The sequence below is a fragment of the Tauraco erythrolophus genome, chromosome 3 (genome assembly GCF_009769465.1).
Source record: "Tauraco erythrolophus isolate bTauEry1 chromosome 3, bTauEry1.pri, whole genome shotgun sequence".
Classification (NCBI taxonomy): domain Eukaryota; kingdom Metazoa; phylum Chordata; class Aves; order Musophagiformes; family Musophagidae; genus Tauraco; species Tauraco erythrolophus.
Window position 1 is genome coordinate 9578585 of NC_141467.1, and position 17295 is coordinate 9595879.

The window sequence follows — 17295 nt, forward strand, 5'->3', positions numbered from 1 at the left end:
ATCTGGCTCACTACTCTGTCTCCAAAGTGGCCAACCATAATGCTTAAGGACAGCATAGAAGCAGTGCAGGGTCCTGGGGGTGCTCACAGGCCTCAATGGCTGGGACCAGCCTCCCCTGGGACCCCCACCTCCACCATCTCCTGCCAAGGGCCCAGAGGATGTGGTGGTCTCAGCTCAGCCTGGGGCCTTCAGTCCCTGCCGGGGTCATGTTGTGGGCGTGCCCATCTTCGACCCTCTCTCCTAGATGGGCCTGGGACCTGCACAGCAGAGAGCCGGTCTCCTGGATGGACCCCTCAGAGCTAGGGCATCGCCTGTCATGCAGAACTATATGCGTAACATAGCATAACCATTCTAGTCTATTCCTTGTGCCACCATGAATCAAGTAGCGATGATACTGTTCTTTGCCTGAAATGCCAGGGGGCTCTGAGCTCCAAAACAACTTTTGAGGACACAAATCAGAAAGGTTATAAGTGAAACAGGATTTATCTTATGTTCGTTTATGTCAGGTTATGTTATTTTTCTGAATCTGTTTCAGAGCCGATGCTCACAAGCCTGAACAAAACAGGCCATGTGTGGCCAGGAGCAGGCTGATGCATGCTTCAGTTTAGCTTCAGAAAACACACCCTGCAGTCTGGCAAAGGCAAGTCACAGAGCTGCAGAAAGGAGCAGCAGGAATACAGGCCAAGCAGTCCCTGTTTCCTGAAGAGGGAGAACTTGAAGAATGAGGATCGGGACCCAGCACGCCCAAGAGAAGAGTTATGTAGTACTGTGGAGTATTTTCCAAAGTAGGACACATATTGACCCACAGCACCCCTTTTGCCTCCCAAACCTTGCCACGCTGTGCTTCTTGGCCAGTGATGTATAAAAAGCACTCCCGTGCTGCCCCGTGCTTGTATTGCATGCAGGGAGAGCTCTGCAGAGTGGCAGCTGCTGATGGTGCAGCAAGCCTGGAGCCCTTCTGAGCCAGGCTGCTTGGCACAAGCAAGAACCTCTGGGGAAACAGAGGCAAGGGAAGAGCAGAGCTCAATCCCACTCCCAGGTTGCCCTGGGAAAGAGAGCCCGAGAGAGCCAGGGCACAAGTAGTGCCTGGAGGAGCAAGAGCAGCAGGCAAGAACCTCACCAAAATAACCCAGAGGAGCCCTGACCAGAGACTGTGCTCAATGCGATGGAGGACAGGATAAGCAACCCCGGGGCCACCCTGGGGCCTGCCCTGGGAATCTAGAAAGCTTCCTGCCCCCGGATGTGGGACACAAGGGTCATCTTCATGGTGTATGAGCAGCAGGCAGTAACCTAGCCAAAATGGAGCAGAGGAGCCCTGGCCTGACAAGTGGTCGTGCTCAATGCTGCAGAGGAAGGCAAAAACACCCCGGAGACCAGTTTCAATCTGTCCCAGGGGAAAATTCCTTCCTGATCCCAGAGCTGGCGACCAGCTATTCTCTGAGCATGTGAGCGAGACCTGTCTCTTCATCCCACAGGCTGGTCACACCTCCCAGGAGATGCCCAAGTCCTATTCTCCTTCCACCTGGAGCCAATCTCAGGGGCTTCCCAGAGTGCCCAAATGCCCCCAGCCTCATCGACCTTGACGGCAAGATCCTTCCTGTCCCTGGCAGGATACAGTGGCTGCTCCAAAGCAGGGGAGGGGAGGAGATAAGAGAGGGAGAGGAGAAGGACAGTTGAGTTATAAGGGACCTACAACAATCATTTAGTCCAACTGCCAGACTATTTCAGGGCTGACCAAAAGTATGGCATTAAGGTCGTTGTCCAAGTGCCTCTTAAAACTGACAGCATGGGGCATCAATCACTCCCTAGGAAGCCTGTTCCCAGGGTTTGATCACCCTCTCAGTAAAGAAATGCTTCCTCATGTCAAGTTTGAACCTCCTCTGTCAGATGCAGCTTTGAGCCATGCGTCCTGGCACTGGATCTCAGGGAGATCAGCTCCTCCTCTGCACATCGCCTCCTCGGGAAGCTGTAGAGAGCAATGAGCTTGCCCCCACAGCCTCCTCGTCTCCACACTAGACAAGCCCAAAGTCCTTAGCCACTCCTCATAGTACGTTCCAGCCCTTTCACCAGCTTTGTTGCCCTCCTCTGGATGCATTCAAGGACCTTAACATCCTTCTAAATTGTGGGGCCCAGAACTGCACACAGTACTCAAGGTGAGGCTGCACCAATGCTAAACACAGCGGGATAATCAGCTCTTTTAAACACCGATTATGTGGTGGTTGGTTTACCCTCTTGGCTGCCAGGACACACTGTTGACTCACACTCACCCTGTTGTCAACCAGCATCCCCAGATCCCCTTCTGCAGGGTTGCTCTCCCAATTTATACTTGTGTCTAGCATTACTCTGTCCCAGGTGCAGAATCGGCATTTGTTCTTGTTCAATTTTATGCTATTGATGATTGCCCAACGCTCCAACCTACTTAGATCCCTCTGCAAGGCTCTTGTTGCCCAGAGAAGTTGTGGATGTCCCACCCCTGGAAGTGTTCAAGACCAGGTTGGATGAGGCTTTGAGCAACCTGATCTAGTGAAAGGTGTCCCTGTCCATGGCAGGGGGGGGGTTGGAACTAGATAGTCTCTAAGGTCCTTTCCAACCCAAACCATTGTATGATTCTAACAGCAGCTCTCAGTTTAGCTTAGTTTTCATCCGAAAACTTGCTAAGGGTGCATTCAACTCCTGCCTCCAGATCACTGACAAATATACTGAACAGGACTGGCCCTAGAACTGAGCGCTGAGGAACATCACTGGTGACTGGTTGCCAGACAGATGTAGCTCCATTCACTACAAACCTTTGAGCCCTGCCCTTCCGCCAGCACACTCTCTATCTGCTTATCCCACAGTTTGCACAACTTGTCCAGAAGGATGCTGGTACGAAAGCCTTACTAAAATCCAGAAAAACGATATCCACCACCTTCCCTTCATCCACTATGCAGGTGACCTTATCATAGAAGGGTATTAAATCAAACAGGACTTTGCCTTTGTGAACTCATGTTGACCACACCAGAATATTGCACTGTTCTTTACATGTTCTTAACAGCACCCAGTATGATCTTCTCCATAATTTCTCCAGCTACTGAGGTTAGACTAACATGTCTGTAGTTTCCCAGGTCTTCCTTCATGCATTTCTTGTAAATTGGAATAACGTTGCCTAGCTTTCTGTCAGTGGGGACCTCCCCAGACTCCCAAGGCCTTTGGTAGACAACCAAGAATGGTCCTGCACAACATCTACTAGCTCCTTCAGTACTCTGGGATGAATCTCATTCAGGCCCATCATCCCATGAGATGTCTGAAAACCAAGTATGGTTTGGATTTCAGCTCTGTGGCTTGTCTCATGTCTACAGCATGTTCCTAACTAGAAAAACCACACAAATAAACCTGCATGAAACATGAGTCCAGTTGCCCACATCATCCATTTTGCACTTGTACTGACGTGGGCTATTCATTTGTGGAGAGCTGAATTCAGGATCTAGAGATGTTCATAAAACCTCTTACACCATGATATTCCAAGACTTAGCAACTGTTTGTAGCAGTAGTGATAGGTGCAGAGCAGGAGGCAAATTCTAAAATCCTTACTTAATATTTTTGTAGTTTTTATTGAAACAAAACTCCTGCTGAAGTCCACAGGAATGTCGGACAAGGCGTATTCTCCACTTATTGATTTTTGGATCCTATTTCACCATTTATTTATTTTTAATGAAATTTACTTCCTCCTTTTATTAGCCTGAAATGGCTGACAAGCCACCACCTGAGGCACTTACAAAAACAATGATACTGTTAGGCAGCAATCTGTGGTCTCACACAGGACCACTTAACTTTGCTCAAACTGTATATTGATTAAAATAAAATAAAATAGAATAATCGAGAATAAAGAACGTGTAATAGATACAGTGTTTCCAGCTAAGCGCTGCTTCCTTTCTACTCAGTGGTAATTTGTTAGTTACTAAGTGTTGTAACATTCGAGGTGGGGTGATGGAGAGCATCCTGCTTACATCGTTAAAGAAGCAGTTTACATGCGGAAGGCAGATGACTACCTGTGCAGCATGACATGCAGCACGCTACAACTCAGTGAAATACTGGAGTATATGCACCAGATTCATAAACAAGGAATGAACAGCTATTGAAGCCAGTGGATCCATGAGGTTTGGGATCAAATAGGTATTTCACGTAAACGCAGCGTCTTCTTATTAGCAGAGCATAGCCGGTTGTCAAACTGTCTCTTCAGAAATGCTAACCAGACGTTTAATGTTAAGTTACTGCTAGAGAATGTTGGAACTGCATATGTTGATTCAAAATGCTCATCCTAGCAGAGAAAAGCACTTATGTTCCCAGCATACATTTTTTTCCTGGAATACATGTACACACATCAGTGGTTCTGTCTTTCTGAATCTGCAGATCCTTAGCAAATTTTCAGGGAAGACATGGAGCTCTACATAGCAGGCTTCAACCTGCTGATGACAGGCTTGCTTCTTTTAGGTACCTTTTGCAGCCCTCAGAGAGCATAAAAAAACCCAACACACTACAAGAGAGGCACAGCTACCTGCATGTGAAGAGACCCTAGTATCCCAGCTGAAGAGCAGGGAAAGCTGTTTTCTCACATCCAGCTGAACTCTACTTCCACTGAAACCAATGCCTGCTTTACCACTGATGCCAGTACGACTTCTGAAAGCCCCACCTATAAGGTAAAGCCAGAATACTTAAACTAAAAACAAATCTGAAAAGGTGAACACAGAAAGACTGAGACTACAGAGATGAAAACCTCTTAAAATGAACTAAGAATACAAAGCAAGTAAAGTAATTGGAACTTGTATAAAGAAGCCACTACAGACAATACATTCTGTAGTGTATTTGGGCAAGTAGTCAGGGAACCATAGTAATTGATGGAAGTATTGTATAGTGAAAGCCATGCTCTAATGGTAAGTCCACGTTCCAATGCATTTCTAATCTGCTGCAGAACTGGCTTTCTTGAAAGAGATATAGCCCAAGTAATTACCTTACTGCTATCTAACTTGCTACCCTGGCAGTAAAGTAACAGCATCAGTGACCACTGAAGCCAAGTAAACCACCACGCTTTTGGTGCCATCAGCTATCAGGGGCTAAAAGAAATTACCCGGGCTGTGGTCCTGGCCTCACACACTCAGGGTGACATTCAGCTGTACTATCACTCAGTGTGAGGTTTCCAGTGAGCGTCACCCTGGTTCACTCCAGCACTATCCAGGATGACTGAACTGTGGGTCAGTCCTGAGGGAAATCCTGGCCTCAGAAAAGTCAAAGGGAGTTTCACTACTGACTTTAATGGGATCAAGATTTCACCTAACAGGATTATAAAGGCTACAGCTTCTCTGACAGATACAAAATTAGTGAACACAGTAGGGCAGTGCCTCTGAATTTCAGTCAGGCGTTTGATACTGTGCCTCATCAAAGCCTGCTATAAATATCGACTCACACTGACTAAGACAGGAACACTGCTGCACTGATTGAAAGCTGCTGGCAAATGGCAATGGATCAAGCTGGGGAGAAGTGTCTGTGACAACAGTTCTCCAACTTCTTCTTGTATCCTAGAGGAAAGCACAGTTTGTGCCTCCACACTATCAGGAACACTGCCAAAGGACACTTGCCACCCACCAAAGCAAGGGGTGCTTTACCATAAGATGGAGAGATGATGCCTTTGTGAGGCGGAACCATATCAAGTGGGTGTTTGAACACAGTATTGTGACTGACCCAAGACAGCCTCAGCAGCATCACTGTCTCCTACCCTGGGATCCCAGCCCTGGTGGACATGCCATGACTGGACGGACTCTGATGCTTGTTCCAGAGATAAACTGGGAGCAGTCTCCATGGCTTTCTCCGACTGAATTCTGCCTCCACTAAGGCCCTGACAAGTTCTGCTCCTGACTCCAAGGGGAGCAACAGTTTCTGGCCCCTGCTGTTTCCTTCAGCTCCCGCATTGCAATTCTACTGGCATCCCTCTCTGGCTTACATCATGTGTGCCACTGCATCTGCAAGCTTGCTCCTGCATCAGCCCTCTTCCTTCCTGCCACACTCCCTGCTCCCCTCCCTACTGTTTCTTCTGTATAATGAACAGAGAACACTATGAAAAGAAAAATTTGGGATTAAAAAAAAAAAAAGGCAAAACTTGCTGGCAAAGATATCTTAGCTTGCTAAAGAGACTTCCAGTGAAATGGAAGAACCCTAACTTCTATAATTACACTAATAAATAAGGACTACGCTTACTGTAATATAAAAGCTCTGACTCTCCATCGTGAATGTCAACTAAGATTTTGCTTTAGACTTCAGCAAGTAGGCCCAACCCAAGCACATGATGCCACGCTACAGCAAAACACCCCACTGGACCATTACTCTTGATTCTGGGGGGCAGTGCTGCATTTGTGAGACACTCAGGAGACTTGAACATCACCTCCTCCATCCTCAATCTAATGAGTGATTTAAGGAAAGTCATGTTGTCACTTTGTGCCCCTGTTTGTCTTCCCTATCCTTTGTGTTCCATGGAAAAATTGATCTTCTTTGTAAATTAATATAAAACGCAGGAGTGAAAAGAGGTCATGTCAAAACCAGGCGGAAGAAAATAAGATAATGCGATTATAAAAGCAAGTATTTAAAAAGGCAAAAAGAAGCATTTGAAAGGTTGTACACAAGAGACATCCTCCATCTGCACTGGAGTATCAGCTACACAGAGTAATACATTAACCACAGTTGCTCTGCACATCACCTTTCAGCCTCAGAGCTGAACCCATTACACGACCCCTGGGAACACACATTCCCTGAGACCCGGGGTTGGGTTACTGTCATGCACCGCACTGCAGCTGACTGTGGAATGAACGGTCATGCTGAGGAAAGCAAATAAGACAGCTTGCAAGGTCCTGGAGATCACTTTCAGCTATGAGAAAGCTTCTTTATTTTCATACCTTCTATTTAACTGCTAACCCTTTTGTTTGAAAGCCACAACAGCAGAGAGCATACTGCAGGCATAGCACAGAGACATCTAAGCAGAAAGAACAGGTAGAAGCAGGACATGTCTTCCAGCGTATCATAAAAGGGAACCTAGACAAGCTCCTGCATTTCAGCCAGGAATAGCTTCAAAATGCCACTTTAGCACAGTGTCAAGTAAACTCATTTGGAGATGGGGTAGAGGTGCGTGTCTCTAGTTGAAGCAAAGACTTTCGGGGACTGCACAGACTGGAGGCTTTGGAAAACAGAAAGTTTTTGAACAACTCAAGTTTGTTAACATGCTTTTAGGAACAGAAATTATTCAGAAAAGGCAACTGAACAGGTCAGGTGGTGCTGTCAGGACAATGAGACTTGAAGTCTTGGAAGCAGAGAAACTAAGCAGGTAGCTTAACAGATGTGGGAGGTGGACAAGACTGGCTTAAGGACCTTGGACTAAAACCTGGGCTTGATAGCTGACCTCCTGTGCCTTCTGGGCAATTCAGCTTGGTTGAGTTCCCTCCTCAGTCAGCTAAGTCAGCAGTCTGTGGGGAGGTGGAGGAGGGGATGACACAATTTTCTTTCCACTTCTCACAGGGAAGTTTTTTTTGGCTGTGTGGTTTAAACTCTCTCCCACAACCCTTCAAGCCAAAGACACTGGAGTAATCACATCACTAGGGACAATACTTCAGATCCAAAGCAAGGCAACAGCTCCTTCCCTCGCTGAGTGAACATGGAGTAAGAAGTTCAAAAAGCCCTTGTCTATCATTTCACACTTCCAAAAGCTCTCCTCAAAGTCATGGGAAATACAGCCATACCAAAAACGTTTCCATGTTTGAGGGTAGCTGTTGAAGGATTCCCATTCACTAGCTCATGGTAACCCAGAATCCACAGGCATTCCAGCTCACTTCCGTTTTCCAATGCCACTATCATTCAGAGGCAAGAACACTGCCTTCCTGCGACATGGGAGGAAGGGATGTAGTCTCCCCGAGTTTCCTAGTGAATCAAGTCAATGTGCATTTATGACCATTTTTACTTCATATTTATTTTACCTGTGTGAAGCTTTGTGCCCGGCATGAAAAAGTGAGAAAGTGTTGCCTAAACACATGATTTTTTTCTGCACTGGCTTGAAGAAAGGCTAGTAGCCTTATTAAAAACCTGCTGCTTGTTTGAGATTTTCTGCTATTCTCATGGAAGCAAATTCACACCCGTTTCTTCAAGGGCCCTGGGAAACAAGCAGGAGCAGTAAGGCGCTGCTGCAAACACCCTACTTTCAGTGCAAAAGAGCTAGAGGAAGCATAGCATTAGTGCTCTGAGAAGGGACAGTAACATCACAGAAGGCTCACAGAAAGTCCCATCGCTGACTGTTTTGCTCCCTGATGACCTTGTTCACAACTGCGCAACACTCCTATGATTCTTATCGTAGGCAAGGATTAGTCTACATTCAGCTGTCTTCATAGTGATCTAATAGACAAAAACAGCCACTGGCCTCAGTTGGCCAGAAAGGTCAGCACGTTCTCACAGCAAACCTCAGCTTGGAATCACCAAAATAAACCTACACACTTTATGATTAGAGGTCACATCTGGTGTGGGAAGGAGGATGTGAGTAGGAAAATATTGGATCCATCCAGCCTGCGATGCCAACATCAAACTGGTGTATCAGAGCACACATTGAACATTCCCACAGAAATTATCAGCAATGGAAGACTGACAATGCCAATATGCTATTAAATAGTCGTCATTTGGCTCAAAGTCAACATCTTGCTGAAGTTAAAGGGTAGATGAATAGAGCTACCCTCTATTGTCAGAAGGGTATCTGTCTACATGTATTTGTCTGGAAGACAAGAGGTATAAGTCAGGCTTATTTTCTTTCTTTCCCTCTTTCGTTTTTTTAAGTGAGGATACCAAAATTGATGGAGCTACCACAGAGCTTCTGATGCCTACCAACCAAACTCTGGGCCCTGTTCCTCGACAGAATTCCCACACACTCCCTCTGCCCTTTCTACACACTTACCATAATGGTGTGATGTGGGAACAGGGCACGGACAGACTTCACAAACTCCACAAAGTGCTCTGAATAGCCGTTTGCCACATCCAGGCAGATGTATTTGATAGGTGGAATGGCCTCTAGAATACTTGTTAACTTGTCCAAATCAGCTTTTCCACTACCTGAGCTTGCTGCTACGTGCTAGAAAGACAGGGAGAACAAGAGGGAGTAGCGGTTTGTAAAAACTGGGATAAACACACACTTCATATGTCTTTTTCTGCATGGTCTTGGGAGGACTTGTGCTGGAAACTAGCGAAAATCTATATATAATATGAAACACCTTCCTGGGAATATCAATTTGTTACTTCTGTTTGTTTAAAGGATGTAAAATAGAACAAAATTAGCATTTTATCAGCTTTTCATTCACAAGTGGATTCTCATAGGCAAATATAACCACCTCCGATGGATGAAGGCTCAGCCGCACTCATATTAACACAAACACAGACAAAGCCCTAACTTGGTGTATTTGCATGAAGGCAGAGCGGCAAAATTTGGGGCACTGTCAGAGAGTGGGATCTGGATCTTCAAGTTCACCAAACACTCCCTTGATCTACAGAATCACAGAATAGTTGAGTCTGGAAGCAACCCCTGGAGATTGTGTAGCCCAACCCCCTTGCTCAAACACTGTCAGTTACCATTGAAAACAAGCAGACTGCTTCCTCCCTTGCCTTTCCATGAGTTCTTTCCAATAGAAAAATAGTTTCCACAGCTGTTGGCCCACAAAACCTCTGCAGAGACCCAAGGTCACAGAGCAAGTCAGTATTTAATCACTAGGAGATCCTACTCCAGTGATTATGAACCACAAATGAGTTAAGTGCCAAAGTGTTCAGACACTGGATATTCCTGGGATCACTTTCTACCCTACAGTGCCATATAAGCAACCCTGATAAACCTAAGCAACAGGTTGGCTTTCAGACAACCCTGTAATCAATAGCCTTTACAATATAATTCTAAATGTGCCACAGGTAAAGATACAATACAGCTGTGTGGTGTTGTTTTCTATACAGAAAAAGTTTCAAAACTGCACTGAACTCCGAGGAGGAGAGGAGACAGCCAGGCATGCTCTTATACTGCCTCTCCTGCTGCAGGGGCCTGCCAGAAGAACACAGAAGAAATCTGGATGTGAGAAAGCCAGAACCCAAGTCAATGTTTAAATTTAGTAAATGGTGTTTCTGTCGTGGCTAGGCTAGGACCCTGTGAGCAAGCGGGGCAGCACAGCTAGTATTAGCCCAGCGTGAGCTCCAGCACAAGGAGGTAAATGGAGGACACATACACTCTGACAGCTTTCAATGCTCATTCCTGCTTGGGCCCCTCCAGCCCACAGGCTCCGGGTTCGCTTGCACACCTGACAGCAAAGACTCTGCCTAGCCAAGGGCGTGCAGGGCCAGCTTATGGTTGGGTTACTCAAAGCTATTTGCATTTGTGGTCTTGGGCTTCTCCCTCACCAGCACTATCACAGATCCCAACAGCAACAGAAACACAGCAGTTAGACCTATTTCCAAGTATTTCCTTTTTTTCAAGAGACTTCCCTGTTTCCATTCCAGGTGTATATAAACTCTGCTTTTTTGCATCTTAATATAAGCACTTTCTCAATGGTCTGACATAGCTATTCTTTTTAAACCAGGACAAGCCACTTCCTTTGATTTGCATTTAAGAACAGCAAATATCTTCATTCCCCAAAACCTCACTTGACAACAGTATTCCCAAGAGACTCCAGCGTATGCAAGTTCAGAACAAAGCAATAAACCATAATAATTTACAGTACGAAAATGTACCTCAAGGCATTCTGGGTGATTGGCAGCAAACAGTTTCCATTCTTCCAGAGAATAATGCTTGTGAATTGCTGTGAACATTGCATGCTAGCAAAAATAAGAAAACTGATATTAATGTCCAAGTTAGTCATCTTTCCCTCGGCTGCAGAATAACAAGATATCAGAAATTCCCATTTTAAGTACAGGCTCGTCCTTCTTCAAAGAAACAGTAACAGTGAGTAACAGACCAGGCAACTCAAAATGGCTCTTCAAAGATAACTTAGCATACTTAGCTGACCTTTCAGGACCAGGTTTCTGATGTGTTTGATGAAGTTATGGTCAATATTTTGAATGTCCTTAAGCACTGCAAGAAATTAAGGTGAGGCTTGAGGCCAGAGTCTAATCTACTGACTCCTGTCTGCAGCTTCATCCAGTAACCTACACTTTCAAAAACCACTGCCAGCTAATATTTTTCTCCTAGAAGGAAGCACAATATACACCTCAAAAACTAAGCTCTAGCAGCTCCAAAAGCTCCACCTGAAGCTGAGCTACATCCAAGATGGAAGCTTCCCAGTAAGCATCTCCACTGAAACTATCTTGTGTCGGGAGTCCTGTCTCTCGTAACTGTTCTGCTGAAAAAGCACAGCTGCTTTGCAGTGAAACCACACTTTCTTGTTCCAGATTTTTTAACTCATGCCTCACTGTTCTCCAACAAACATAGCTAAAAATTAACAACGGCGGCTCACTGTCACCCAGTGGCTTCCCAATTGTTGCAGAAATGAGAATCAAGACTTACTTTTGCCATAACCACGGCCATTTCAAATGTCCCCACTGTGTCCATGTTTGCCACTATAATGGGAATTCCCGTGTATGTCTGCTTGGAGTTGCGGAAGGTGAAGGTGCGCGTGAGGTCGACCTGCAATGAATAGGCACACATTCTTTTAAATTATCACAACCTAACAAGAGTTTTGCCACTGACTTCAGTTACAGCAGGTTTGGACACCGCTTCTTAATTTTGCTCACATTTCCTGTTCCTCCTCCTTTCATTTCACTATTGCCTCTATTTATTTTGTTAGTTACAACTTCTGCCTTCTAAATAAGAAAGAAAATATAGAAGCAAACTAATGCTTTCTGTGTTAAAGAGAGGTCTTGCTGAAGAAAAACAGAATCAAATTTAAAAAAAAAAAAAAGTTGGAAAAGAAAGAAAGGACAATGAGGACTGTGAATTACTTTATACAGAAGTAACCTCAGCTGTTTGTTTGGCTGCCTGAGAAACCAAGTTGAAGTCGTAACTCCACAGAAGTCAGAACTGAAACTCCCTCTGTCTCCAGGGCATAGAGGGCTTCATCCCAATCTTTAATGTAAATGACAATATAACAACTCAAAATCAAGCTCTTATTTGGCTACGGTTACCAGCACTCCCATAATACAGTATGAACAATTATACCCTGGCTTATTAAACCATAAGGCTGCTAGTTTCTAAGTTAATTTCTTATAATTGTATCAGCCTTCACCTTCAAAGTTACTTCTTCTTCACCATCCTCAAATGATCAGGCATTTTGTTCTTTACATTTGCAAGAGGTAATATCAAATTTAGATTAGTTCCCACTGGTCTACTTAGCATCTTGCAAAAGGGGGAAAAAAAAAGTAAGAAATGCACAATTGATAATAGGTTAGTCTCTTCAGTAACACTGAAAATGAAGGCTCTTTCACAGTTTTCATTACTCCTCACTTCAGCTTTAATTCAGGAACATTCGGCGACCTGAGCTGAACTGAAATCCAACACCAGAAAGGACATAATATAAAAATATAAGACTTCCATTATTTATTTACAAGCTATTTTGAGTGCTGTCATATCGCAGAATACATTCTGATTGATTTAATACAGTGGAGGTTTTATTACTGATTTGTTAAGAGAAAGAACTTAGTGATATATTGTGAAACAGGTTCTCATGTTGTGTAAGATCATAAGGGAAGGGTCACTTAGGTGAACAAGCTAAGATACATCTTAATGGAGACTCATCCTTCTTGTCATTTACTATCAGAGAGGCCCAATTCTCCACCCATCACTGAATTTCAGCTGCAGCTAACATGAGAAAATTGTATGAAGATGGTAAGCATGAAGTAAGTATGAAAAATTAATGTATTTTATTCTCTTTCAATGCAATTTATTAACTAGAACAAAAGGGGGGGAAAGAGTAACAACCAACCATTTCCACACAGACAATAGTACCAAAACCACTACCTTACAGTGTTATAGAGGAAAAACATCTCTTCAAATGAACATAAGAAAGAAGAAGAGCATGTTTTAAAAAAGACTGAGGCAAGATGCAAAGCTTCACAGGGAACACATGGCCATTACTCTTTCAGAGATTCTCATCTCCACTTACTATCTCATATACTTCCTTTAGCCAGTCAACCAAATGACCTCATGCAATTATCCACATAACTGATAATACTGTAATGGCAGGCATTTATGAGGGTAATTGCAGGGCTTCCCCTAATGAAGTTAGTTGTTCTGTAAGAACAGGAGAAATGGCACGCTGGGTTGGAGATGTTTCTGTGGTGCCCTAGTTCTCCAAATAGCCAGTACCAGATGTCTGGGAAGGGAACATAAGAATGAGGCAAGCTTTGGAAGACTCTGTCCCTAGCCTACCTTCCTAGGTCCCAAGAAGCTGATGTTTAGAGACCTTCGAAGACAACGGTCTCCTCCAATCCATTGTGCTAAACAGCCGCTCATGGACAAAGAACCTGCCTTCTAATTTTTTTAATCCTTCACACCTTTAGCCTCTGCAATATCCCATAGCAATAAATTCCAAAGATTAATTACATGTGGCATAAAAACGACAACCTTTGCCTTAGAATAACATTCAGTGCTTCCTACTTGTTTTGTGAGAGACAATCAACAGCCACTCCTGCATTCACCTTTTCCATTCCACTCTTCACTCTATAGATTTCTAGTATATGCTCCACAGCTGCTTCTCCATACTGGATAGTCCTAGTATGTTTAGTTTTCTCCTCATGTGGAAACCAATCAATACTGCTAATCATCCTGCCTGCCACTCTCTGTACCTATTCTGGCATAGTATGCTGTTCTGGTGAAGTGATCATCAGAACTGAGTACTGAAGACAAACATACCAAGGAGTATGACAAAGCTAACTGGTTTTCCTTAGTTCCTCTAGTAGTACTTTTGCCCATCACTTTATCTCTTTCCTCAGTGGTAACAACTCATTTCTTGCTTACTGTTCTATGCATTATGAGGAAATAACTTCTGACTCTAGGATTGCTCACCATCACTCAACAACTGTAAAAGTTTCTTTAGAAAGAAAACCACGAAATGCAAAGTATGAGGACATTGACTGTTCTGCTCCCTGGACTTACTTGAATCTACAAATTTAAATTAACAACTAGACTTCCTATAGGACACTTGCTGGTGAACTCAAAACGGACAGCCTGCAGAGGGTAAGTCCAGCAACGGCAAGAATAGCAGGCTACGCAAGTACCAAGACCCCACAGACGTACAACGCTGCTCCTACTCCAATCATTGATTTAACCAATTTTGACACCTGAATTCAAGCTTCAAATTCCCTGGTATCTTTTCAAAAAGACACAGCAATTGGAGAAAATGAAGACAGTGCGGGGAATCACACAACATAGCAGACCCAGAAAGAGCTGCAAACACCCCAAACTGCCTCTCTCAGAAGCTGACTTAATCCCAGCTACTGCATAAAGAGCGATCCTTGCGCAACATGAGCCATTCGCACCAGAGAAGCAGACGCTTGCTGATACACGCTTCAAAGCAGCAGCTTGCTGGGTAACAGGCACTGTAGTATGCTGCCTCTGTTCCTCTGCCAGAGCTGTTTATTTATTTCTTGTTTTGAAGCAGACCGGGGCTGTCCGTTTCAGATCTGGCTCTCACAGGCACTGTTTATTCCTGTTGCTACAGCCTCAGTGATGGTGTCCAGTTTCTTAACCTTCATCGGTTTCCACTGACCCCCCTCATGACATGCACTTTTTCTCCTGTGAAATGTTTTTACCAGTTCATCATAGCCACCCATTACGACCCTGCCGCATCAGCTCCTGTTCCTCCTATCGCTTTCCCTTCTTTCCGCAGCCTGCACACGGCTAAATTTACGGAAGAAGGAGCCATGTGCTGCTCGGCGGAGCACAGCTCCACCTGTTTGCGAGCCCAGAAAAAAAAAGTGTTTTAAAGAAGGACCAGGGGTCGAGGGTGGGAGTTACTCAGCCGGGACGCCGTTCTTTGTACATTAAAAACGACTAGCCTGAGATTACCTTTGTACTCAGAGGGCCTCTCCAATCTTATACCTTCATAATGGCAAAAAAAAGTTTTGCTTAGTTGTTGCCCTCAAAATCCCTGGCCGTAAGGGTGTAATAAACATGGCCACCCCGCTTCCCTTTCCAGTCTTGTCTTTCCACCTCACTCGATTCGTCGGTCCCTCTCTCTTACACCACCACTCCCCTGGAGAAAAGCTTAATCCTCTTTCCATCCCCCAACACAACGTAATTCCTTCATTAGTCAAACTAAATCCTTTGTTAACCTCGGGGTTGCGTGAGGTAAACCGCAGGTCACCCCCCGCTCGGTGCCGCAGAAATCCGCAGAGGCACCTGTTAGGAGCAAACGAACCCCCCCCCCCCCCTTTTTTATGTTTGCCGAGGAGCGGGGGAGGACAGCGCTGCACCGGCTCGCACCGCCCGCACCCGCCGCCTCCCGCTCCGCCGGGGCTCGCTTTCGCCAAAGGGGCGGGGGGGGGGGGAGGGAGAACGGGGGGACACCGTAACCGCGGCCCCCTCCTCCCAGGAACGGCAGCATGCCTCCCCACCCCCGCCACGCAGAGGGCGTTTCGATCGGGGAGGGCATGGCTTCGTTAGACTGGGGAATAAAAATAAAGCAGGGAGGGAAGAAGGGTTAAGGAAGTTAGGCGCTGAGAACGGAGAAAAAGCATGCTGGGTTTGAATGCCCCCACCTCTGATCTGCTTTTGAGGCTGCTTCTCTTAGGTCTGAGCAGGACATCTTTAAAGTCCAGTTTGAGGTCTGCGTCTACCCGGGCATCGCGCTGGGTGGCGGGGCGCGGGGGCCCGGGCTCTGCTGGCGGCCGCTGCCTCCGCTGCGCTCCGCTCCGCCGCACCGCGCCGCCTGCAGAGCCGCGCCGGCCAAAGCCCGCCGGCTGCGCACGGAGCCTATTTATAGGGCGCGGGAGCGCGGCGCCGCGGCCGCGGCCTCATCGCTTTATTAGGAGACGGTTTTTTTGAGCGGAGCAGCCGGCCGCCCCCTACCCCTTCTCCCGCCGTGGTGAGCCGTGCGTGTCCGCCTGGCTGCGGGCTCTGCGTTTGTGTGGCGGGGGAAGACCGGGGACGCGGCGCCCTCCCGCAGCCGCCCCTGCGGGGCGAGGCGAGGCGCGGCGCGGGCACCGGCGGCGGCACAGCCGCCGTAAGGGCAAAGCAAGGGCAGAGGAAATGGCGCCTCCATGTGACCGAGCGGGCGCCGCCGCCGCCGGGTGCGGGAGCCCGCCGCGCAGCAGGGCGCTGCCCGCCTGCCGCTGCCGGCCCGCTGAGAGGCCGCGCTGAGATCGTGCTCGCCACCCGCCGCCGCCCCGAGCGGCGGTTGCGGACCAACGGTTGCGAACCAACCGCCGCCCGCCGCGGGGGCGGCCCCGAAGCGGCGGCAGCGACCGTGGCCGGAGCCGCTGCCCAGCGTTTGCCCAAGACGTTGCGCTTCCAGCCTTATAAAGGGCCGGCCTTTGGTACCCTGGGCTCTGGTGGAAATCCGACTTTTTGGGGCGCGATGCCAAACCTGGCCTCCTCCCTGCCCGGCATCCTCCGGTAAAACGGCGTTGCCCGGATCGTGGGACCTCTGGGCTGGTCCCCATCCAACTGCAGAGCAAAGGGCTGGTGCGTGTTGTCAGCGTTGAGAAACGTGCAGCTGCTTGGTCACAGCAGAGCAGTCACAGCACCCGCCACCTGGGCCTGCCCCTGCACAAATTTCCTATTTTGTGCGTATAGCAAAGCAACAGGGAGCTTGCTTTTTTTTTTTTCCCCCTCCATAGCACGAAGGAACCTGATTTGTGACTGACATGGTCCGTTTTCAATGGGTAGCCACTGTTCAACACACACAAAACCCCCATAGCAACAGTTCCGAATGCCGAGGCCATCTACATCTGTTGGCACAGAGATCAATACATGGTTACCAGATACCATATGAGGTGACTTCCACAGGAGCTTTGAGCCTTATAGTCTGTTCAGTTACAAAGTCAGTGGGTTGTAAGATTTGGACTTCTTTGAAAGATGCATGAGCAAAACCTTGCCAGTGACTGGAAACTGAAGCACCGGAGGATCATGGCTGGCTTCCCCTCCTCACGCACGTTGCAGGGTTATCTGAGAGCTGCACACGTCTGGTCAACACCCTGCCTCCAACAGAGCTCTTTTACACCTCTTTGCCTGAGTGTCCCAGATAATTCAATATGACCAAGGATAAGGGTTTTACACAGCAGGCAAGGCATTAGAGTGCTTGCAGTTTTGAATGTCCAGGTTGAGAGGCC

General features: G+C 46.8%; 1 protein-coding gene across 1 annotated transcript in view; it reads right to left on the bottom strand.

Moving 5' to 3' along the window:
- GMPR (guanosine monophosphate reductase) overlaps nt 1-16573 on the bottom strand; it is a 44416-nt gene extending 27843 nt beyond the window's left edge. Inside the window, 5 exon segments of the mRNA XM_086608916.1 lie at nt 8954-9127; nt 10762-10845; nt 11534-11653; nt 15724-15813; nt 16505-16573. Of these exon segments, the coding sequence (XP_086465042.1) occupies nt 8954-9127; nt 10762-10845; nt 11534-11653; nt 15724-15813; nt 16505-16573 (537 nt within the window).
- Nucleotides 16574-17295: the final 722 nt, after the last annotated feature.